Source organism: Pseudochaenichthys georgianus, chromosome 4 (genome assembly GCF_902827115.2).
Source record: "Pseudochaenichthys georgianus chromosome 4, fPseGeo1.2, whole genome shotgun sequence".
Lineage (NCBI taxonomy): Eukaryota > Metazoa > Chordata > Actinopteri > Perciformes > Channichthyidae > Pseudochaenichthys > Pseudochaenichthys georgianus.
This window is the reverse complement of record NC_047506.1, coordinates 10,961,854-10,986,348: the sequence shown is the minus strand read 5'-3', so window position 1 is coordinate 10,986,348 and position 24,495 is coordinate 10,961,854. Positions and strand designations below refer to the sequence as shown.

The following is a 24,495-nucleotide window of genomic DNA, read 5'->3' as shown; positions in this document are numbered from 1 at the left end:
AATGCTTTTGTTGTTGTCGTTCATCACAGTATTAGGATATTTTCACGTATAACCATAGCGTATAACGATTTATTTTAACAACATTTAAATCGTAAATTTAAATTGTTTGATGTTTTTCAAAAATGAGAAACAACAGTAAGGGTGCTAGACGGGCAATCATTTTGCCCTCCAAATAAATGATGCGCACTAAATTTTGTTGCGTATATCACTATGTTGACACATACAAACATCCCCTCCAACACATAATGTATACATACATTGCGTAACTCTGCAAAACAATATAAATACAACGTTTCTACATAACGTTTAATTATAATATTCAACAACGCTTTTCTGGGACGCAATTTTTCCTAGCAATAGTGAAGGCCACCCTGTCCAATCATTGGTCTCTATTTCGTGGAGAAATCATTTTGAATCTTGAATCATTTTGAGCGCTTTTTTCATCAGCTACCGTACCTTGCTGCTTTCACTACCCATCAATATCAAGAAAACGGGATTTTAAAACAACATGGACATCTTTTTTGATCAAAGACTATCTGATAATACATTTCACTACAAAACGTCTCTGGAACGAATCATAGAAAAGGTGTGTTGATGAGGCTTGCTATCGGGATAGCGGTGGCTACGTTACTGTTAGCATGATGTAGCAAAGCTGACGTTAGCTTGAACTAACTTTAACTAATCTTCAGAGATACATTATGAAAATACTAAGAGTTTACTTAACGTTACCTCGGCAATTGCTTTTAACAGTATTCGAAGCTTCAATACCACGATGCGTTGCAAGAGGTGGACCTCTACAACACCAAAGCCCATAGTAAGTTGACTACGCATTTATTAAGTTATACCATTGGTTCTCCCAGCGTTTTCATACCAACGAGTTTAACAGAAACCATTACAGTACAGCATTGATGACTTTTGTTACGCCAAAAGGTGTTGAGCTACATATTACTGATCATATTTACCACAAACCCATTTAATAATCAGTGCTGTAAATGTACTCAAGTACTGTACATAAGTAGAATTGTGAGATATGTGTACTTTACTTGAGTTTTAAAATGTGTTGCTACTTTGTACTTTTACTCCACTACAATTATTTAACACCTTTAGTCACTTTGAAGATTTGGATTAATGATGTGAGGTATAAACAACACTTAAATATAAGACTTTAGTTACATCTGGAGTAGAATTACAAGCTACCCTCCAGTATACAAAGGGATTAGCTGCACCTTTAACAGCTGCGATAAACTGCAATAAGTATAATCAAAACATAGAATATATATTATTTTGTAATGGGACAATTTGCATAGTGAGTACTTTTACTTTTGGTACTTTAAGTATATGTTGATACTAAAACTTTTCTACTTTTACTTTCCCACACTCTAGTACTTTTACTTAAGTACAGGATTTGAGTACTTCTCCCACCTCCGTTAATAATGAATGATTGAACAGGATAATTGTAAAAATCATATATCAAAATGTACAGTTTTCTGCAATGACCCTAAAAAAGAACGTCTTTCTGTTGTAGACTTGGTATGTGATTTTGGTTGTATGTAACCTTAAGCTCTGATAATTGTTACCACTTGTCAATGTTTTTTGACTAAATTATCAATCAAGAAATTTGACAGATGAATAAATAGTGAAAAGTCAGGGATTTATAATGAATTGCCATGTGGCCTGGTCTCATTGTGAATCTGTTTTGTCTTGAATCCTTGCATGATGAAGCCCTTGAACGCTACATGGAGCTGTCAAAGATAAAGCTCAACAAGCTGGATTCAAAGGTTTGGGTCGCTTTGAGCATACTCTGCACACATGACACAAAATGCAATCATCTGATTTAGGTGGCAGTTTATCCACTGTATTCAGATATTAATTATATATGTACAGCTTTTATAATGGAAAACGTATCTTCTCCTCAGAGCATAGAAGAGTTGAGAGAGGAGTCAATAAGCTGTAAGTATCCATAACTAAAATGTGAATAGCTATTTAGAGATTTTTGTAAACTGTATATTTTTTCATTAGATTACTTTCATATTACTTCCCACACAGCCCAGGACATCACAGGAACCTCTCAGGTAAATAGACCTCTGTGTTTATTGTAACAGTTCAGTCTTGACTATATTAGTATCTTTTAATGTTTTGTTTATTTTATTTTCAACAGTTAGACTTCACGCATCAAGATGGCAGGGCTGCTGCCTCCTGTTCCGTTATACACATGTCGGTGGAAGATGATGGTAAGAGCAAGAAAGCAATGGGCATTTTTTTAAACAAACCATGGCAGATAGAGATTGTGGAAACCTTGACTTTTACCTTTTAAAGGTTGTAGAAACCCTGCAATTAAAATAATTGCTGGTATTGTTTTTTGTTCCCTTCTCCTTAAGGGGTGGCTAGCAATGAAGCGACTCAGCTGTCGACGGTCTCATCGGATGAGAGTCAGAGAAACATTTCTTTTACAGACTTCCAGCCTGAGGACCAAGATGAAGAGCTGGACATGACCCTGAGGAATCTTGGCAGTTCTCTAGTGGAGCTGTACCCCAGCATGATCAGCCGATTAGGGCAGGCCTGCCGTCGGCAGCAGGTCTCTAAGGCCGCTGACTCTGTGCTGAGGAGGTACCACAGATGGCGAAAGCAGTCAAACAGAAGCAATCTGAACAACACCTTCAATGTCCCGCTGATGTACACCAACAGAAAACCTAAAAACATGACCGACCACATGCTGCTGGAGGAGAACACCAACAGCCCTGTGAAAAAGAAGTTCATGGTTGCTGAACCTACCCATCGGTCTCCCTTGAAGATAGTTAACAAAATTCAGGATTTGGAAGTCCAGCAGCAGTCTCCTAGGAGGGAGAGAAGAGAGCATCCCATGGTCACGATGGACTTTGGTCCTTATGAGACTTTAATGCAAACAGAGAGCTGTCTGAACGAGACCTTCGCTGTCTCTGAAGCATCCCAGCTAGAAGAACAGCCCTCCATTTACACAGTCAGTCCTTCACGACCTTGCTATCCTGCTGCAAGAGCATCCTTGGACGCGTCTCTCAGGTCTGGAAGGTATTCTCTTTCTGCACTCCCACTGCAGACTGATGGCTGCTCTGTGTATGCTTCGGACCCCCCCTCTGTTAAAGAGAGACTGGACATCTACGGCTCTCCTGTCAGGAAGAGTTCCTTCGAGGCCAGGATGGTGACCGACCTCAGATCACCTCAAGCCTTTTCCAGAAGCCCCAGAGCACATGCTGTGGAAAGCTTTTCCAGAGAGCCTACCAGGCCCAGATTACTGTCCACCTCTCCACAAAAGCCAACTGTGCTATTGAGGATGCTCCACCCTCAAGACTCCCATCTTTCCCCCCACCAACAGCTGTGTTCCCCTCAGTCAGCCTCAGCAGGAGAGAGTCGCCACAGGCTCCGGAGGAACCTTTCCTACGACTCCTCCCTGCCATTATTGCGGGTCCCTTGCTCCCCAAAGAAGCTCGACGAAGACTTTCTAAAGCTCTACCACAAGTTTGTCTGCCAGAACAAGTCCTCTTTCTTTAATGGGATTTCCTGCCGCCTCTGTGAGAGAAGCTCTGAGACCAGCAAAAGCTCCTCTTCCTCGGCTCTTGCAGCTCTCGCTCTGTCGCCGCACCGCTCGGTCCTGAGGAAACGCCACAGGGAGTTAAACTGGAACAGCGAGCCCCAGTCGAAACGCTACAGGGACGAGTTCTGCCAGTCCTCTCCCGGGTCCGCACGGCATGGGAAAGAGCTTCTGAGGCGCCGTCTCGCTCCGTATGAATATGAGCAGTCCCATGATGGCGTCTCCGATAGCGCCGCGAAACCCAGCATGTTTCAAAGATTCAACACCCAGCAGCGCTCAGCAGAAGCACATCAGGAGACCTGGATGAGTCGGCGCCGTCTCGCTCCGTATGAATATGAGCAGTCCCATGATGGCGTCTCCGATAGCGCCGCGAAACCCAGCATGTTTCAAAGATTCAACACCCAGCAGCGATCAGCAGAAGCACATCAGGAGACCTGGATGACTCGGCACCGCCATGTGTCTGCAGCTGATTTGTATGACATGGGTAAGCCTGCTTTGCAAAACACAATATTATACTGCATGACGAAAGAAAAAAGTTCAAGTAGGTCATACAAGAAACTTTCCTGGAATAATGACTCTGTTTTAGCTTCAATAAATTGAATTATTTTGAGACAGCTTGTCATTCTTTGAGATAAATACTATATAATGGAGTTCAGGAACAAGTCTCATGATTTAAAGACACTTAAAGGTCCCCAATTATACTCTTTTTCAACAATATATTATAGATCTTAGATATATACTAAACAGATCGTGCATTGTAGCATCCCATAAACCCCTCCTATTCAGCCCTGTTCCAAAAGTGCTGATTCTGTATCTGAAGCTTTAAAGACTAATGAGCTGCAAGTGGCCACGCCCCTCTGAGAAGTGTTTGGTCTAGAAAAACTCAATGATCTGAGAGGAGATTCAGGTGATAAGGTGGGCGGGTGTTACGTTGGTTGGTTATTGGCCAATGGTTATACAACCCAAAAAAACCAAAATCTGATCAGCTCATTTCAGACCTGTTTTTATATTAATGGATCAGGACTAAAGTGAGAGAATCTTTTAACACAGAGGGGACACGTATGTATACATTAGACATGAACAACTGGATTTTGATTGATAGGTGGCCTTCAATCATTATTTTGAGATACTAAGCCATTACTTAAATTTGTTTTCTTTTCATCACAAGGCTTAGTTTCAAACTTGTTTCTTTTACTGGCAAAGATGGGATTACCAAGTTTGTTTTTGTGCTTCCGAGTATTGATTTGTTCTCATTACCCTCTATTTTTTCAGAAAATGGTGTTGGAAATGGATTACTGCGGACTGCCAACAGAAGAAAGAAAAACATTTTTTGAGGAAAGTTGCTTATGAAATATTGGTGAAAAGGAAAACGAATGATCACTAAAGCATTTTTCTCTGTGAGCCAAGGATCTTGGATCAGTAAATGCATCCGTTGAATTTTACATTTCTAAGAGTCGGTCACATGTTCATTCGCTTCTCATCCAAGTTGGTGTCTGGATGTTTAATACAAAAAGTCTAAGCTATCTATTTTATTATGATTGTTACTCTTAGTGCTCTAAACCTTTTAATTGTTGTGCTAGGATACATCTATACCTGAGTTAATAACATTTGGTTTTTTTATCTGTTCATTCAAATAAAATCGTCAGTCTCAAAATGCTAATTTTGAACAAAACCATAAGATTCTTTGATTTGCAGTTATTGTGTTTATTAAACTTTCCATTATATTCATGCACGTTTTAAAGTTTAGACAAAAATATCGAACAGTCAGACGAAAAGAAAAGAAAAGAAAAGCATGGTTAATTTCAGGCAAAAGGAGAAAGTCATAAACGTGATAAAATAAAGAGTTTTCTCTTTTGGTCATGAGCCATGTGCACTTTTTTCACATGGAATGTAAAAACTAGTATAAAGACTTTTACGAAAAATTCATTTACATGGTAACTTTCAAAAACAAATAATGACATGAGGGAAGTAAACAGACTAAACTGCAGCAAGGAGAGACTCAGTAGTGGAGGTTATCCAAAGTAACATTTTCAACATAAGGAAGAGTTTAGATGTGAAGGTTGTATGAGCTACTTCAGCCGGTGTATACACAATATAACTGTCTGCATGTCCTCAGTTTGCAGAAAAGTCAAAGCATTGTACTGCTGGGGACAAAAGTATACTTTAGCCATATTATTGACAATATTTTCAACATATTACCTTGCAGTAAGACAGCCTTTTCTGAGGGGGAACTGCAGCTGTTATATGTAGTCATGTGTATGCCACAGGTTTTAGGTGGCTTAAATGCATTTTGGCTGCTGACCAGAACATGCAATTACTTGTCCAATTTTGGGGCATGCTGGATGCAATCAGGAAATGCACCTGTCCTGTTTAAGTAACTCATACAATCTCACCTCAAAACATCCAAATTATAAGGTTAGATGACGGCATCTGAGCAGGACAATGACACTCTGTAGAGAAAGAATACGCCGTTTGTCTACAATACATCTTTTAGTGTCCCAGATAGCAGTATTGAAATCCTTGAACACTTTTCCAGTCCACAGAGATTTCATTTACATGCATCAGCAGTACTAGGAGCCCACAGTACAGCCACAGAGCTGCTGCAGTCGCTCGACGTCATGGCGTTACCACTCCAGCTCCACCGGGTACTTCCCGGTCAGACAGGCGGTGCAGTGGCCCACTCTCTTGCCGGACGTGTTGCTGGTGCTGATCATCTCGTCCTTCTCCTTCAGGGAGGCGATTCCCTCCTGAACCGCGGACACCAGGCCCTCCACAGTGAGATACTTAACACTGGCAGCACCTACACAAACAGTTCAAGTGTTTAAGAGATGAACTAAAGACACAATGAGGCAGTAAAGATCAAGTGGGAAGATGGCACAAAAACTTAAAAATGTGATGTCCTGCATTCAAAACATCACTTATTCTTTTCATTTCATTTCAAACCTTTATTTAACCAGATTGGTCCCATTGAGATCATAGATCTCTTTTTCAAGGGAGACCTGCAGCATATAGGTTCCACATGAAACATAAGGTTTCCACTTAAAGGTGGGGTAGGTCATTTTGGAGAAACCAGCTCGAGTGCGCAAGAATTTGAAAATACACAAACGGAAAAAATCTGCCACTTCCTTACAGAGCCCCTCCTCCAACACACAGGATGCGCACATGACCAATGAGGGTTACATCCCGGGTTGGGACGAGGAATGCAGCCACCTTCTGTGTGACCACCAGAGGGCTAGCTCCAGAGAAGAGGTGGATGTGACTGCAGCAGCACTGCTCAAGAAGCTAGATATCACCCGCAGGGCCAGATGGACAGAGGTCGTTGAATCAATCGACTTCACCCATTCTAGTCGCAAGGCGTGGCAGACCATCAACCAGCTCACAGGCAGAAATACAACACCCCACAGCTGCCCAGTCACAGCAAACGCCATCGCATCCCAGCTCATGAAGAACGGCCGCTTCCCGGATGCTGACAAAGCCTTTGCCCGACTGACATCGCGTGAGGTGTCTTGCATCTCGGGAGCGGCCAGTGTCGATTCCAACCTCTCGGGAGAATTCACAGCAGAGGAACTCAGTGAGGCCATGAGCAAGCTCAAGCCAGGCAAATCCCCTGGCCGTGACAACATCCACCCGGAGTTCGTCATCCACCAGAGCTCAACAACATCTGGCTGGCTCTGTGCTTTCTACACATCATGCTACCAGAGATTAAAGCTCCCAAAGACTTGGCGCCGTGCCTCTGTCATAGCTCTGCCAAAGCCAAATAAATCTGCAGAAGACCCCAAGTCATACAGACCAATCTCATTGCTCTGTGTCCCATTTAAGATCTTGGAGAGGATGATCCATAGCCGCATCGAGCCAGTGGTGGACTCCCAGCTCCCACGGGAACAAGCTGGTTTCCGTCGTGGAAGATCAACAGCAGACCAGGTAACACTACTCTGCCAGGACATCGAGGACAGCTTCCAGGCCAATGAGAAAGCTGGGGTAGTGTATTTGGATCTGACTGCTGCATATGACACTGTGTGGCTCCGGGGACTCCACCTGAAGCTGCTGAGGACAATACCGGACCGCCACATGGTGAAGTTCATCATGGAGACTCTTTCCAACCGTAGCTTTATCCTCCAGACCAGCAATGGCCAGTGCAGTAGGCTCAGAAGACTGAAGAACGGGGTACCGCAGGGGTCTGTTCTCTCGCCGATGCTGTTCAATATTTACATCCACGACCTACCTGATACAACATCCAGAAAGTATGGCTACGCAGACGATCTTGCCATCATGCTGAGCCGACCAACGTGGAAGGCGATGGAAGAGGGTCTTAACGAAGACATGGGCACACTAGTAGCATACCTCCGAAGGTGGCGCCTACAGCTCAGCGTCGGGAAAACAGTCGCAGCGGCATACCACCTTAGCACCAGAGAAGCCAAGAGGGAACTTGAGGTGCGCGTTGACAACAAATGTCTGGAGGTCCAGCAAGCCCCGAAGTATCTTGGAGTGCGTCTGGATCGGACATTGTCCTTTAATAAACACCTGGAAGAAGTCAAGGCCAAGGTGACATCCAGGGTCGCGCTGATCCGCCGCCTCGCTGGAACAACCTGGGGAGCCTCCGCTAAGACGCTGCGAATATCCACTCAAGCCCTGGTCTTCTCTGCAGCCGAATACTGCGCCCCAGTCTGGAGCAGAAGCCCTCATGCGAAAAAGGTCGACGTGGCTATCAATACCTCCCTCAGAATAATAACTGGATGCTTAAAGCCTACCCCTGTGTCCCTCTTGCCAGTCCTTGCGGGAATAGCACCGGCCGGCCTCCGACGGGAGGCTGCCACCCTCGCCCTGGCCAGGAGGGCACAAAAGTATGTCTGGCACATCCTGCACCACACCACAATAACTCCAGCACCTCCAAACAGACTCAAGTCCCGCCACCCCTACAACATAGCAGCTCAAGAGATGCTCAACTCCACCTCTGAGGACATCTCCAGAGATGCATGGTTGGCAGCAGCTTGGAAGCAGGAGTGGGTGTCAGCCGGGCCCTCCCGAATCCACCGTTACATCTGGGACCCAGGAGATGGCACCATTGGAGGAGACGACCTACCGCGCCGGCAGTGGACCACTCTAAACCGTCTACGAACTGGGGTCGGTCGCTTTAAAACCACGATGAAGACGTGGGGCTTGGCGGACAGTGCGGCATGCGAGTGCGGTGACCCTGAGCAGACCGCTGTCCATATAATCACCATCTGCCCCTTATATAGACCACCCTCGGAAGCCAGCCTCTTCGACCTAGGACCAGAGATGCGGGCATGGCTACACGACACCGAGTTGGACATCTAACGTTATACGAAAGAAGAAGAAGAGGGCACGAGATAAGTTTGTGCACCGATGGAAGGCTGACAGGCAGGTAGGCCATCCAGTTACTTTAGCCGGGCCGACTAAAATGATTGGTCGTGCTTCTTACAGCACCACGGCTTCCACAGATTACATTTTGTTATGTATGCATTGTCAAAGCACTTCATATTCATTGCTATCGGAATGTGACGAGCATTCCATTGAATATGACAAAAAGTGTTTCTGAAATAAATTACATACCCCACCTTTAAGAATTATTAAGTATTATCAGCTAAATGAACTTGTTGTATGTTCCATGTCAGTGCTTGAATGTTATACATGATGCTTTTGGAATAGCATTTCTGCAGCATGCTCCTTTAGTTTTTTTTTATAGCTTATGTAGGATAGTTTTTCAACACAGAACACTTCAACTATGAGTAGAAGGAAAACTTGTATCTAATATTTCCTTCTGAAATGTAAAGAAGTGTGTGGAAGTATTAAGTTGCCGAAAATGGAAATACTCAAGTACCATGGATCCGTATTTGAGTACAGTACTTTTACAACTAGAATAATTTGGCCCCGATATAAAAACTGTCAAAAACCTTTTTTATTTATTTTAATAAATTGTACAACTTTGCCAGACAGATGTATGAGTTATATTAGTTCTTACCAATGTATCCGGCAATGTCCTGAAACTCGGGCCTGTTAGCGATGAGCTCCTCCTTGGTGGGAATATTGATGCCCATGTAGCAGGGGTATCTGATCGGTGGAGAGGCAACCCTGATGTGAACCTGTCAATGATAAAATGAAAGGTCAGACTTTGGTCCGGGTGAGTTAGTTGGAAGACCCTCTTAACTTCACCTAAAGTGTTAAGCGGCATGTGCATTTCTTGTGTTTTTAAGTTTTTGCTTTTGATCATTGTCCTGCCCACAGATCAACCCCCATTAAAACATTGAGTGTGTCGTATCAGCATATAGACAGGAGTGTGTGTGACATCTCAAGTCAACTCACCTCCGTCGCACCGGCCTCCTTCAGCAGTTTTATAATGGGGGAGATGGTGTTGCCTCTCACGATGGAGTCGTCAATGAGCACCACCCGCTTCCCAGCAAAATTGTCGGTCAAAGCCCCAAACTTCTTGGCAACTCCTAGCTGCCTCAAGCGGGTATTCGGTTGAATAAACGTCCTCCCGACGTAGCGGTTCTTACACAGAACCTCTACGTATGGCAGCCCAGACTGTGAGAGGGGGAAAAGAAGAGATACAAAGTGTTGTAAGGACAGATGTAAATCAGGAGGTGGGTGTCGTACAGCATTTCTTTACACAGTTTGAGCAGACAGCTTGTACACAGACCTGCTGAGCGTAGCCCAGGGCGGCAGGAGTTGCAGACTCTGGCACAGTGCTGACCACGTCTGCGTCGGTTGGAGCCTCGATGGCCAACTGACGACCACAGCGCTGTCTGACGGTGTACACCATCTGCCCTGCAGCAAAGAGGTAGGAAATACTCACTATGCAACACTTAATACACACAAAGTATTCCAATAATTGACACAAGTTAAATAGTTCAGACCAGAGAGGTCTGAAGCAGTTATTCATGGTCTGTGATTCAATTATTCAAAAGATTATATATATAATATCATTGTTCAACATACATTTTAATTCCAAAAACTATTTTTTATTTAACATACCATATTTAGAATCTGTGTTTTATTTAGCCTATGTATACCCCACAAGTGAAATCCTTTACACTTTATTTGATCTACATGATATTTACAGTAATTTAATCAGTTGTATTGTTTTATGGGTAATCTGTTTTGAGATGACGCAGATATTTCTAATACATGTCTTATATATGTTCTTCTCTTGTGTTGTTCTTTCACATAACTAACAATATCAATGTTTTCAATATATGTCAATCTTTTTCAAAGGGCATACATAAGGAGGTTAGCATATTCTCTATATTTTAAGAATAAAAAACAAAAGAGAAATTGAGCTATAAATAATGGTCCATAACAAATATTCAAACCTTCAAAAATAGAGTCCGGTCTGGCAAAGTAAACATATTCAAATATGCAGAAGGCGGGGGGGTCTCCCTCAGGGCGCGGGACGACACTCAGAGACTTGACTCCGTGTTTGGATATCTGCACTATCTCTCCTGGTAAGACCTCTCTGTAATACCTGAGAACCAGAAATGAGATAGAAATGGTCAAAACCCACAACACTTCTATTGTAATGCAGAAGATATGACATGTGAGGCAAGAACTGACTTGGCTCCGATGGACTGGAAGCTGCAGGACTCTGATGACACGACCCAGCCCTCGGTGTCCTCCTCTCCTGCACCGGACCAGAAAAAAAGAATGACGTTAATCATCCACAACTTTACACTTCTGACCTCTGTCGAAATAATGCTCTGAGGACTGATAAGCTCCTTTGATGTCCTGTGTTGATCAGTAGTAGTAGTTAGGGTCTTTTTCGGACAAACATGCAGTGTCTCTGTTGTGACGGTCACAGAATCTGAATACCTGAGTGCAGCTTAGAGACGGGAACAATCCGTCCAATGCAGAGGGGGCGATTTCCGTAAGGGTCACGCACCGCATAGATAACATCTTTGAACATCACCAGCAGTGAGTACGATGTAGGGGTCTCACTCATCAGATTTTTAATTCTAGAAAAAAAAAAAAAAAGTTAAATCAAATGGGATATTTGCTTTTGTTGCATTTATCCAGCATGGAGTCCAAACACTGACCTGGCGACCCAGTTTGGTGCGTCCCGCTCCTCCATAGGTGGAGTCAGTGCCAGCAGCTGGGTGATGAGCTCACTGTCTGAGCTGGTGGAGAGGCCCACTCCGTGACGCATTACCTACACAGCAAATTCACAATGATCGATTCAGAGAAAATATATGGATAGAGATTCAGACAATACTGTTAAACAAGTGTTATTTCACGCACATGTATTTGTTCATATTTTAAATAAAGTTATGACGCACAATAACACTGATGGATTAAATAGTTTTAAGAAACATTGTATATAAAGGCCTTGTTTTTTCCTTCAACAAAGATTTTATTTCGGTGACCTAGGAAGGGCCATTGATAAATAACAGTTTAAGTGAGTTAAGGGGCCATCCTCACCTTTGTCCGCAGGGCAAGAGCATTAACCAGCTCTCCATTGTGTGCTACTGCGATCTGGCCGTGCAGTGTATCCACCACAAAGGGCTGGCAGTTCTGCAGCTCTGAGAACCCAGTAGTTGAATAGCGAGTGTGACAAATACCCAGGTTACCAGAGCGCAGTTTCAGAAGAGCCTCTGGAGGGCAAGCAGTGCTCACTAATCCCATTCCCTAGAAAAAGAAAAACACGAGGAATTGGTGAGATGTTTTCAGTGACACAACTAACAATAAAGGTTCATAGTGTTGTGCAGCCATAATGTTGTAGAGTGGAAAGCCAGGTCACAATCTGATGGACAAACCAGCACAACCATAATCAACCAAGAAGGTCAAAATCTGGTTTTATTGCCAAGTAGGTTAACACAAAGAAGAAATTGGCTTTGGTGTATAATGGTGCTTACATAAATCACAGCAAGATCAATTAAATTGTATAATAAGATAAATCATTGTCATTTTGTGTATATGTTTGTGACAATCTTTATATACATATGAAAAGTAGATTTAATGAAAAGTAGATTAAATGTTTCCTGTTTTTTTAACAATGCGAGTTGAACTCACACTGTGCTGGTTTGTTCATAAGCTTCTGATTATAACCAATGTTACCTTGTGGGTCGTGTATGTAGGCGGACTGGCTCCATTACTCACGACAAACCCGGCACTTTCCTGACCCCTGAGTAGACACAAACAATCACATGTACAATTTAAAACAGTGTAAATATATCAGTAGAAAGTCAGTTTTACAATGAATGATCCCTCAGTGTATTTTTGCAAGTCAAAACATGCTCGATTATCAACCTAAATATGAGCCTTGAGGCAAACCAAACTGGTTTTTATAAGCAAAATAAAGCAGGAGTGGGTAACCGACAAAAACAGAAACGTCTGCTTCTCCACTGTGGAGATGCCATATACGGAGAGCCGCCTTGCTGCAGATTCAGCCTGTATACCAAGCTGCTTCTCGGATTACAGTTGGTCCCGCCCCCTCGGCACACAGCTTAAGCCAGTGGTGATGCAGCTTTTCAGCATGGAGGCGTTGCTTTCAGGCTTAACCGCCTGGTTGCCTGGGGAACCGGGCAGCAGAGAAAGACGGATTGGGGAAAAGAAAGCGTTTCCAGGTCAGCTCAAACATGGAGAGAGGAGCAGAGAGACAAAGAGGAGGTGATAGGGAGGTGGCAGAGGAAAAAGGCTCGGTGGAGAGGCAGTGGGGGGAGGCAGAGGTGCTGGCTCTCATGACAGTGTGGGACGAGGTGGGAGCTCAGCACGTAGCAGAGAGCAGAGCCACATTTGAGCTGATTTCAGAGCGTCTGAGGAGGCTCAGTGTTGCGCGCAGTTGGTGGGAGTGTCAGGCCAAGTGCAGGAGCCTGGGACTCCAGAGCAGGAAGCCAGACGCAGCAGCAGGCACCTCAGCAAACTACAACCCAGGAGTGGATGCAAGGCCAGAGGACAGCTGGGAGGAAGAGGAGGAAGATGTGGGTAATCAAAGAGGAATCTACCATCCCTCAGTCACTATCCCAATACAGGAAGGTAAATGTAGGATCAACCCCAACTGAAGCGCAGATGATCATGACCTCAACATTTTAGTATTTTAAATCAACTGAGCGATAAAACAAGCATGTCAGTCAAACTGTTGCCTGCTCTAAACATTTGAAACACAATCTAAAGTTAGATTAAAAGTAAAAAAATAAATGTGATGAATTAGTTTTTAATCAAAAAAAAGATAACAGTTTGTGAATTTGTGTACAGGTACCAAGAGTCTAATCCATCGGACTCCTTACACTGCGAGTGTGGCTGAAGAGAGCGGGCGCCACTGGACGGACGATGAGGTGGGAGCGCTGCTATGCGTCTGGGCTGACCGGCACATTCGGGAGCGCTTGAAGTGCACGCTACGCAACAAATCCATCTTCCAGGAGATGGCCCGTCAGATGCAGAGAAACTTTGGGGTGGTACGCAACTGGAAACAATGTCGAACTAAATACAAGAACTTGAAATATGATTACAAGACTGCCAAAAGCGCTCACGCTGTTGGAGGCAGCGGCGCAGGAGGCCCGGGGAAATACATGAAGTTCTTTGATGAGGTGGAGGCAATTCTACTGGACCGGGGACTGGAAAACGGGACCATGGAGATGCAGAAGAGGTTGTATGAGGGAGAAATTGGGAGGCAACAGACATCGGCCTCACAAAGTGAAGTTGTGATTGAAATTGACGATGGTGTGTATTCAGTCTGCAGTGTAATTAGGGCTGCTCGATTATGGCAAGAATCATAATCTCGATTATTTTGGTCAATAATTGATATCACGATTATTAAAAACGATTATCCATTTACTTTGAAAACATTCATTTATTGAAAAAAAAAAACGTGAACAGTATGTTTTTAACAGTTGATTACCCTGAACTTTAAGTATGATTCAACTGAAAAACCAATACAAATAAATAAAAGAAAATAATCGTTTTATTTTGATTATGTTGTTTTCATAATCGTTGCAAGCCAAAATCGGAATTGCGATTAAAATACGATTAATTGAGCAGCCCTAAGTGTAATTGGTCGTATTGTAATTAAAGCTAAAAGAACAATCAATTTCTCAAATTATCTTATTTTCAGATGAAAACAGTGATGATTATGATATTGATGGAGACATGGAAGCAAGATGGAGAGGAACAGGTACAGTACGCCATGTGAATAACAAGAGCAGTTGAAAGTATATGTAATCTTTTCTTTCTTTAATCGTTTTCTATTCTCCCCAGATGCCCATCTTGCACTCACAGATCCGTCCAGCTCTGAGCAGTTCCACGTAGTCACGGTGTCGGACACGGGCCGAAACTGGAGTGACCAGGAGGTGCGAGCGCTCATTCAAGTCTGGTCCGATGAGCGAGTGTGCAAACAGCTGGAGAGCTCGACTAGAAAGAGAGACATCTTTGTCCAGATCTCCAACAGGTTAATGCAGCAAGGCATTGAGCGGGACTGGAAGCAGTGCCACACCAAGTACAAAAACCTCAAGTACCTTTACCGCTCCCTTCAGAGAGGGAAGGGTGAAGAAGCTGACCCTAGGCGCCTTATGAGGTTCTACGATGAGGTGGATGCCATTATGAATCGCACAAGTGATGGCTCACCACAGGAGAACACAGGAACTGCGGACCACCAGGCAGAATCAGACAGACTCACGATGTTGGGGGTCCGTGAGGAGAACAATCATGTAGATGTGTATTTGAGAAAGATGAACGCAGTGACCACAATGGCAGGAGGAACTGAGGACCGAGCATGTGGTTCTGATACGATCGCATCTATGTGCTTCGATGTGACACCGAACCACGAAGAACTGAGGCTGCATGCACTCCAGGAGCTACGCTTTGATCAACAGCACAGATTAATGAGTGAGCCAAATATCATTAACTATTCACGTTTAGTGTCCAGATGTTTGATGTAAACATTTCACATATAGCTGTCTGCTATCAATTACCACGGACACATCATTAAACCTACAAGCTTTGTTTTGATTTAAAGGTGACATGTCATGCTTTTCCGGTTATTACCCGTCCTCTTGTGTGTTATGAAGGTTTTTATGCATGTAAACGGTGTGCAGAGTCAAAACCCTCAAAGTACACCCTGTAGCGAGTAAACTCTAACACAGAAAATACCTCCCCAAAACGCCTCGTTGGAGATACGTCATTGTCCATTTGATTCTTCCGGGGACATCATGATGTCATGTCGTCCCCGGAACTAAATGGACCAATCCGTGGATCCGTTACGTTAAGCCCCCGCTGATTGGTCCAAATTGACCAATCCACGGACTTCCTCACACACTAGTGCATGCAGCTCTGCTGATCTCTCCTCCCTGGCTGCAGGCTGATAACAGACAGTTGGGATCACGGCGAAATTCTCTGCAGACCCATTCTCACAGCGTTTATCAACCTTTTTCTTTCTCAATATCAAGCCACACTTATTGTTTTTACTTCGCTGTGACTTTGTGTGTGCTCAGGGTGAGTTTGGCTGTGTTTCCCTGTGTATCGCTAAACAAGGACATCACACCTCCACGGAGCTCAGCGCGATTCACAACGTCCCGACCAATCGGAGCACACTGGGCTCACAGGGAGGGGGGGCAAGAGCTGCAACGAGCCGTTTAGTGGAGAGAGTGAATACTGCTGAATACACATACTTTACGGAGATGCTGGATGCGAAACCAATGTGATTTTGGAACATTGAACAATGTAAATCTATTCTAGTATACCTCTACAATGGAATTATGATCAGTGGAAATGGCCATGACATGTGACCTTTAACATATCTTATGTATGATCTCCCAATCTTCAACCAATAAGTGGCATTTTTAAAAGGGTTGGATTACTCGAATTTCTGATAAACATTTCTGCTCAGACCAAGTGTTGACTAGATTTATTTTCCCCTACGGGCACAGCCTTGGCAATCGTTTATATTGCATGTACAAGATGAGGAAAATAAATCTTCGCAATGCCTAACCAACACAACTGTCTGCATGGCTATTTATCTTATATCTAAAATCATTTAAATACATTGAAAATAGACAACAAAAAAGAGTTTGTTTTGCTAGTAAAGAATGTATGGTAACTGAGAATGTATTTTGTTTGCAGGCTCTTGTGAAACGCGTGTAAAGACAGAAGTTATCTATTCAGCAAACAGAAGGGTGAAGAGGAAAGCTGTGGATCAAGGTTTGAAATGTGCCTCCCTCTTTAAGTCACTTTGTAAGTCGCATGATGTCCACACTTGAAAGAAGTCTTTGTATTTCTGATTGGGTAACATGATTTGCCGTGGAGCCACGTAATTACATTTTAGATAAGGGTACTTTTGTAACTACTGACAGGACGCACAACTCATGATGGCTGTCAGACCAAAAGAAACAGAAACATTGCTCGTCCATGAGAATGTTAAATATTGTATAAGCAAAACTTTAAAAAAAACAAATAACAGCATCCATATAATTCAAGGATAACAATCTGATTGTATTCGTTTCTTTTTCAGACTTCACACTCCAGACACCAGTCAAAAAACGGGTCACTGGATGTGATAACATGGAGGCTGGATGTAAAGAAGAGCAGGATCACATCCCGATAATGAAGATCAATTCAGTCTGTTCAATAGCCTCACCTAATCCATCCCCACAGAGAGAGGTAACACATACTCACACATGTGATACAGTACAAAAAACATGTTGCAACCAAGGTAAACTAAAGACATTATTCCTTAACATACTGTAGGAGTTTAAAGACACGATGCTGCTGAGCTGTGAGAAAATCAGATTATACAGTTCATTTCTGTCTTATAAAAGAGATTGTACGTCATCTTATAAAAGCTGCAACCTCTTGTCAATTAGTTTAACGACAGGAAATTATATTAAGAAGTAATTGCACTAGTAATTTTTCAAGAAATTATGCCAAACCAAACATATCACATTTGATAATGTGTTGCTCTTCTGCAATTTGAGTAACTACATAACTGTTTCGGACTTTTTTTTGTGGAATTTAAAAAACACTTTGAAGATATCTGTATGGGCTTGTTTTTCTTACACTGGAATTTGTATAGACAATACATTCAACAGCAGATCATTTAATAGGTTATTTGCACATCTCCACATCCTATAGTATTTTAGTGATTCTGTTACCAAATATTTAGTTTGTGATTAACTTTATGTAGCTACTTATAGTAGATATATTACTGATCACTTTGGCTAAGTTTACTGAAGAAATGTTGACTTTTCAGTGTGGTATTGAAAAAAGCCTACTTTAACTTCGATAGATCGATAGACATACATAGTGTGTGAATACACATACTATACGGAGATTCTGTATGAGAAACCAATGTGATTTTGGAACATTGAACAATGTAAATCTATTCTAGTATACCTCAACAATGGAATTATGATCAGTAGAAATGGCCATGACATGGGACCTTTAAGTTGTTTATTTAGTTTGCTGTAGCTTATAAGCTTCTTATTTTGTTTTTTAACTTAACTTTATACGGAGTGGTTTTGCATTATTTTCACATTACACAAGTTACACGCACACACACACACACACACACACCTTTCTGTAGCTTACCTGTGCTGTAGCGCCACCAGTCCCAGAGTTAGGACCTGAGCCACCTCCAGCTGCGTGGGCCACTCTCCGGCCGCCACACAGCCGAAAACCCCGCACTCCTCCCCGATACCGTTCTCCTCAAACTCCATCAGGCCTTCGTGAGTCTCGGTCCTCCGGTAACCGGGTGGTTAACAAGTCTCTTGCGTTTTCCTACACCAGTTCTGATAGCATTGAACGAACACGTGTACCGTTGTTTGTTAAAGCCACATTAACTCAGCTGACATTGTTGAAGCGGAATCACGAGTTGTGAATACAAACTTTTTGACAAGGAAATCACTTAGTGCAGTTTTAGCAGAAACATGCAACAGTAGCTGATATTATAAGATACATCGATCACGCGATCTATCAAACACACGCGGAAACACGTGGTGTTTACATTGAGTGCCACAAACTCATCTAAATGATCGATTATGTCGAGCGGTGGGTTATTCTCTCTTGATAACGTTCTCTGATAAAAATCAATCTGCTTGTCAAAGAGAAAATGCGGGCAGTTTAGTGGATAAACTGCAAAAAACTTCTACTTGCAAGTATTTGGGGTTTTAGCATTCCCCCCCCCCACGTGTTGAGCATCGCGCTGCTGTGATTGGTTGTCTTGCTAAGCAAAGGGATGTGATTGGTTATCAGATCACGTACTTCCCTTCTTCTTCTGCCCGCACTCCTCTTGCTGCCTCTTCATCTTGAAACTTTTACAAGTGTAGTGTCAGTTTTCATTTTGTGTTTTCAGGACTGTCGGTTGTTGAAGAACACCACCATGGCCTCCGCATCAGGTACACTGCTACATTACAATGGATATTTAGGAGATTGTGTTAAAATGCGCAGTGATCTAATTTGGGATTTTTTTTTTCTTTTGTGTGTGTGTGTTTTACAGAGTTGAAGATCGGTAAAAAGCTACATGAGGGAAAGACGAAGCAGATTTTTGAACTTGAGGGTGAGTCCGGAGTGGTTCTGGTTCAGTCCAAAGACCAGATCACAGCGGGGAATGCCGTAAGGAAAGACCAGATGGAGGGAAAGGCTGCCATCGCCAACAAAACAACGAGCTCCGTGTTCAAGCTGTTGCACGATTCTGGTGAGGACACGTTTATTGGATTTGACAGATACATTCCAAAAGTACTCTGCTGCTGCCTGGTGAAGATTGCAGCAGTTACAAGTGTCATAACGTTATTCAGCCTGAGGCCATTTTCCCACGTTGAGAAATATTCTTTAGATTTGTGAGTGTGAGGGCATACTTGCTTTATGATTCATTAATATATTGTATTTTGTTAGTCCTCCCTCACATATTTCCTTATCAAATTCAAATGTTTTGAGTTTTCTGAAATACAAATGATCCCCTCCCCCTAACAACAAACACTGATCTCGTGTCGCAACTAACAACGTTGATGTGTGTGGGGCTTGTTTGACATTTGGTCAATAACAAAAAAAAGAAACCCAGATCTCCAAAATGACCCACAACTTTGCTTTAATTTAGCACTAATTTGGTAAGTGTTCCCGACATGCCACTCATGAGTGTGGTAAAGGTTGTCTTGTGACTCGGATAATTCACCAGAACGTGACTAACCACATCTAATATTTAATTAGCGACGACATCACACAAACTCAAACTCTTTAAGGTACTGGCGTTTCATCTTTTTCTTTTATAAATCAACCCTAAGTGGTAACATTTTGACTTGGCTTTCTTCACAGCTCTTGACACTGGAGGTCTGGCTGTGTAAATGTATGTAGCTGATTTTAATATCTACTCTTTCTTCCAGGCATTAAAACTGCCTTTGTAAGGAAGCACTCAGACACAGCGTTCATTGCCACCCACTGTGAGATGATTCCTATTGAGTGGGTATGTCGCAGAGTGGCAACTGGATCCTTCCTCAAGAGAAACCCAGGAGTAAAGGAAGGCTACCGCTTCTCCCCCCTGAAGATGGAGATGTTCTTCAAAGTGAGTCTGCCTTCAATGTACTCCTTTATGTGCTGTGGCTTGACTAATTGTTTCCACATGTCAAAACTCATCCATTTTAATATGTTGCTCTCTGCCACAGGATGATGCCGCCAATGACCCTCAGTGGTCAGAGGAGCAGCTGCTGGAGTCAAAATTCTCTCTGGCTGGGCTCACTATCGGTCAGTGCGAGGTGGACATCATGAATCGCAGCACTGTGGCCATCTTTGAGATTCTGGAGAGGTCCTGGGCCACTCAGAACTGCACGCTGGTGGATATGAAGGTATGTACAGGGTTCGTACGGGTGCTAGAAATCCTTGAAAATGCTTGAAATTTGACGTGATGTTTTCAAGGTTGGGAAAGTGCTTGAAAATGTAAATGCTTTACTTTTACAAAAAATTGCTGTCTGACTGAATAGTTCGCTTTTTAGATTAAAAGAAAATAATTGCTTCGCTTCTACATAAAACAGCTCCACTTGCAGGTCCCGCGCTATGCGCGCAACCTGCAAGTGTTTGTGTTGCGTGTGACCTGGGCATTCTGATGAGAGATAGATGACAGTGTGCCAGGAAGTTGCAGTTTCAACGAGCATTGGCTAGCAGAAGACAAATACAAGCCATGGCTAAGACGAGGGTCAAGCCCACGAGTAGCCTCCTGCAAAGTTTGCAACAAATAACGATGCGAGAGTCTGCGCTGACGAGCCACATGAAAGGTACGCCGTAGTAGAGCATTTTAGATTAGGCTAACGTTGCATGTTACGTTTGTTTAAGCTAACGTTAGCGAGCTGAATAGCGAACTCCATGAGGGATAATAATAATAATTGCAGGGGACAATCATTTCAGAGGAGCGTACCTATGTTAATATGTGCGTTACAGTCGCCATCGTGTGGTGTTCAGAGGACGAAGCACTCACGGCATTTCGTGTTAGTTATAATATAATCTATTGATTTGACACAGAGCGAATTTGAAAGCAATGTATTTCTACTGGTAGTATGTTTCGTGCCTAAACCAAATGTGACTTGCTCTATCGAAAACAGTCACATTGACCCAAAGACACATTTTCGTTTGTATTACTGGTCTCGGGGAAGCTCGCGAGTGTGTTTGTGTATTTTTGCGTGTGTGTACCGGGGAAACACTCACAAGAAACACCGGCTGTTGTTATGCTTGCTGTGACGTTACATTAGTCCGTTCTCTGCTTGTAATCATGCCGAAGCTTCAAAGTTGTATTTATCATCTGAATTTGCCGAAACAAGTTTAATATTCTGAAAGCCAAGACTTTGTTTATTTGAAATCAGATGAAAACAAACTGTCTTTTATATCAAATTGAAGTATCATACAAGTAAAACTACATGTTGCTTTAATCCCATGTAATTGTAGAATGAACACAGTCTTCCTTTGGAGATGTATAAGTCGGGTGCCTTGAGTAGTCAGAATTACCTAAAATTATTATTCTACACATTTGTAATTATTATTTTCCACTCGTTACCATTGTGAGTCTATTTCTATGCAGCTCTGCGTGATTTTGTGGCTACAATTCAGGCTAATACACTACCAGAGGTGGATAAGTACTCAGATGTTGTACTTGAGTAAAAGTACAAGTACTCAGATATTGTTTGAGTAAAAATAGAAGTACTCAGATCTTGTAGTGAAATTATAAGTACTCAGATCTTGTACTTAGTAAAAGTAGAAGTACTCAGGTCTTGTACTTGAGTAAAAGTAGAAGTACTCAGATCTTGTACTTGAGTAAAAGTAGAAGTACTCAGATCTTGTACTTGTGTAAAAGTAGAAGTACTCAGATCTTGTTCTTGAGTAAAAGTAGAAGTACTCAGATTTTGTACTTAGTAAAAGTAGAAGTACCAGAGTCTAGGAATACTCTGTTACAGTAAAAGTCCTGCATTCAAAATGTTCCTCAAGTGAAAATAGAAAAGTATTCTCATCTAAATATAGTGAAAGTAGCGACACTAAAAGTAGTCATTGTGCAGATTGGTCCATTTCAGAATAATATATATGATGTGTTTTATAATGATTGATCATGAAAGTGTTCTCAAAGCTGGTGAAGGTGCAGCTAGTCTGAATGACTTTGTATACTGCAGGGTAGCTGGTGGATTTACTCCAGGTGGAACTAAAGGCTGATTCAACACTTGATTAGATTTCACATCATTCATCCACATCTGTGAAGTAACTAAAGGTGTTAAATACATGTAGTGCAGTAGAAGTACACCATGTACCTCTGAACTGTAGTGGAGTAGAAATACACCATGTACCTCTGAACTGTTGAGGAGTAGAAGTACACCATGTACCTCTGAACTGTTGTGCAGTAGAAGCACACCATGTACCTCTGAACTGTTGTGCAGTAGAAGCACACCATGTACCTCTGACTTGCGTTCACTACCAACCTAAAAGTACCTCAACAATTAATCAATAATGTATTGAAAAGTTATTTGGCTGATTGTTGTATATTGGCTCAGCCAGGTTATATGGGAGGCCCAGTCTACGTACAGATCACTAATTTTGAAATATTAAACTTAGTTTTCTTTTCTTTAATTTTTCATCCTCGTGTAGAATGCTATCACGAAACACACATTTGGTTGTTTATAGCATAAAGAACATCTGATTTAATGTGAGGTAGGGAAATAATCATTTGAGTATGTGTATATAAATATGTAATTTACAACAGCTGTAAGATGCTGGAAAATGCACCTTGAAAAGTGCTTGAATTTGACTTTGGAAAAGGTGTAAGAACCCTGTATGTAGTGCAGCGCTGCCCTCTGCTGGTTATTCGGATTTCCTGTTGTGAACTCCGACTACTGAACTCTTTTTAACTGCTTCACAATCAGGGTTTATCATTTTCGTTTATAGATCGAGTTTGGCGTGAATGTGAAGACTCAGGAGATTGTCCTCGCTGATGTGATCGACAATGATTCATGGAGGCTGTGGCCGGCTGGAGATCGGAGCCAGCAGAAGGATAAGCAGGTCAGGCCTTCTCTTTGGTATATCTATTTAATTTTGACACCTTCATGACTTTATATAAAGGCTAAACGTTTCCCATATTACTAGGTGTACCGAGACCTAAAAGAAGTTACCCCTGAGGCGATGCAGGTGGTGAAGAGAAACTTTGAGTGGGTCTCCGAAAGGGTCAAGGTACACTTAACATCCAATCTACGGAGATATCATGACAGTCTTTTTGTTTACTTTTAATCAACTTCGTATAACATATCTAAACAAAGTTGATTATATTCAGGGCTGGACTGGAACAATAAGTTCAGTTTTGTTTGGCCTTTTGCTGGTTGAAGTGTAGTATAAATCTTACTCAATAACATGGCCTTGCATGGAGCTAATGGTTGCTGTGCTGTGTCTCTAGCTGCTGCTGGAGCCCCTGGCCGGAGGCAGGGTGGTGGTTCTGATGGGCTCCACCTCCGACCTGGCTCACTGTGAAAAAATCAAGAAGGCCTGTAGCTCCTTCGGGATCCCCTGCATCCTGAGAGTCACCTCGGCACACAAAGGTCCGGATGAGACACTCCGCATCAAAGCTGAATATGAAGGTGTGTATTATTTTATGTATCTTTAAAAAAGTAGGTATTTAGTTGCCTATCATGTCATAATATCTGTATGCTTGTCCTCAGGTGATGGCGTACCCACCGTGTTTGTGGCTGTGGCCGGCAGGAGTAACGGCCTCGGCCCGGTGATGTCTGGAAACACTGCGTACCCAGTCATCAACTGCCCTCCTCTCACTCCAGACTGGGGTGCACAAGATGTCTGGTCATCCCTGCGTATGCCAAGTGGTGAGTATGGCACTTCCTGTCTTGAATTGTTTGTCCACATGTTAGTTTTTTCATTATAATAACCAGGCCCCTCCTCCTTCAGGTCTCGGCTGCTCGACCATCCTCTCCCCTGAGGCCGCTGCTCAGTTTGCCGCGCAGATTTTCGGGTTGACCGATCATCTGGTGTGGTGCAAGCTGAGGGCCTTCATGCTCAACACCTGGGTGTCTCTCAAGCTGGCTGACAAGAAGTTACAGGCCTGCAGCCTCTGAAAGGCTCCTTTCGCCCTTGTGTTGTCTTCTTAGGCTCCACGTTCTGTCACTGATGTGTCTTTGTTTACCATGAGAAGCCACTTACAGTAGATGAAGTCTCCCTATGATTTCTCAAACACATGAATCATTCCATTAAAGAAAGCTTCTTAATTAAAATCTTGTGTTGTTATTTTATCCCGTTCAGACCCTCGCAAATCTGCCAAGAAAAAGCTAAATATGTCCACAGTAACTTTTGAAAATTATTTGGAAAAAACAATAGTTAAACATTTTTCAATATTCATTTGAAGTGTTTTTAGCAAACATTTATGTTTTTAGTATTCCTCCACAGGAATCATATTCCTGTATATTTGGAGTTTTTTTTGGGCAAGTCCATTAGCCTGTGGGGGTGGATCAGAGTGGAGGAGTTTGGAC

The 24,495-nt window shown here is 42.7% G+C and overlaps 4 protein-coding genes across 5 annotated transcripts; 3 read left to right on the top strand and 1 right to left on the bottom strand.

Moving 5' to 3' along the window:
• Positions 1 to 410: 410 nt before the first annotated feature.
• Positions 411 to 5,253, top strand: LOC117444930 (uncharacterized). The gene is made up of 8 exons (XM_034080315.1): positions 411 to 586; positions 751 to 814; positions 1,723 to 1,778; positions 1,917 to 1,950; positions 2,047 to 2,072; positions 2,159 to 2,231; positions 2,379 to 4,049; positions 4,838 to 5,253. Exons 1-8 carry the CDS (start codon positions 509 to 511, stop codon positions 4,897 to 4,899), a joined length of 2,064 nt encoding a protein of 687 aa, XP_033936206.1. The 5' UTR covers positions 411 to 508; the 3' UTR covers positions 4,900 to 5,253.
• Positions 5,254 to 5,257: 4 nt separating this feature from the next.
• Positions 5,258 to 18,660, bottom strand: ppat (phosphoribosyl pyrophosphate amidotransferase). The gene is made up of 11 exons (XM_034080318.2): positions 18,095 to 18,660; positions 12,635 to 12,701; positions 11,999 to 12,205; positions 11,617 to 11,729; positions 11,393 to 11,535; positions 11,138 to 11,204; positions 10,897 to 11,048; positions 10,224 to 10,351; positions 9,887 to 10,108; positions 9,546 to 9,666; positions 5,258 to 6,365 (listed from the first exon to the last, which is right to left on the bottom strand). Exons 1-11 carry the CDS (start codon positions 18,220 to 18,222, stop codon positions 6,190 to 6,192), a joined length of 1,524 nt encoding a protein of 507 aa, XP_033936209.1. The 5' UTR covers positions 18,223 to 18,660; the 3' UTR covers positions 5,258 to 6,189.
• LOC117444932 (uncharacterized) lies at positions 13,084 to 17,495 on the top strand. Of its 2 annotated transcripts, none has more exons than XM_034080317.1 (6): positions 13,084 to 13,552; positions 13,772 to 14,236; positions 14,628 to 14,687; positions 14,771 to 15,397; positions 16,631 to 16,708; positions 17,019 to 17,495. In XM_034080317.1, the coding sequence occupies exons 1-6, from the start codon at positions 13,156 to 13,158 to the stop codon at positions 17,252 to 17,254; spliced, it is 1,863 nt and encodes a 620-aa protein (XP_033936208.1). In that variant the 5' UTR covers positions 13,084 to 13,155; the 3' UTR covers positions 17,255 to 17,495. The 2 variants fall into 2 exon arrangements, with proteins under 2 accessions (XP_033936208.1, XP_033936207.1); XM_034080316.1 differs by having other exon boundaries at positions 16,631 to 16,717.
• A 122-nt stretch (positions 18,661 to 18,782) lies between the features above and the next one.
• On the top strand, positions 18,783 to 24,240 carry LOC117444934 (multifunctional protein ADE2-like). The gene is made up of 9 exons (XM_034080319.2): positions 18,783 to 18,900; positions 19,002 to 19,199; positions 19,882 to 20,060; positions 20,161 to 20,340; positions 22,913 to 23,026; positions 23,111 to 23,194; positions 23,415 to 23,595; positions 23,677 to 23,835; positions 23,918 to 24,240. The coding sequence occupies exons 1-9, from the start codon at positions 18,885 to 18,887 to the stop codon at positions 24,082 to 24,084; spliced, it is 1,278 nt and encodes a 425-aa protein (XP_033936210.1). The 5' UTR covers positions 18,783 to 18,884; the 3' UTR covers positions 24,085 to 24,240.
• Positions 24,241 to 24,495: the final 255 nt, after the last annotated feature.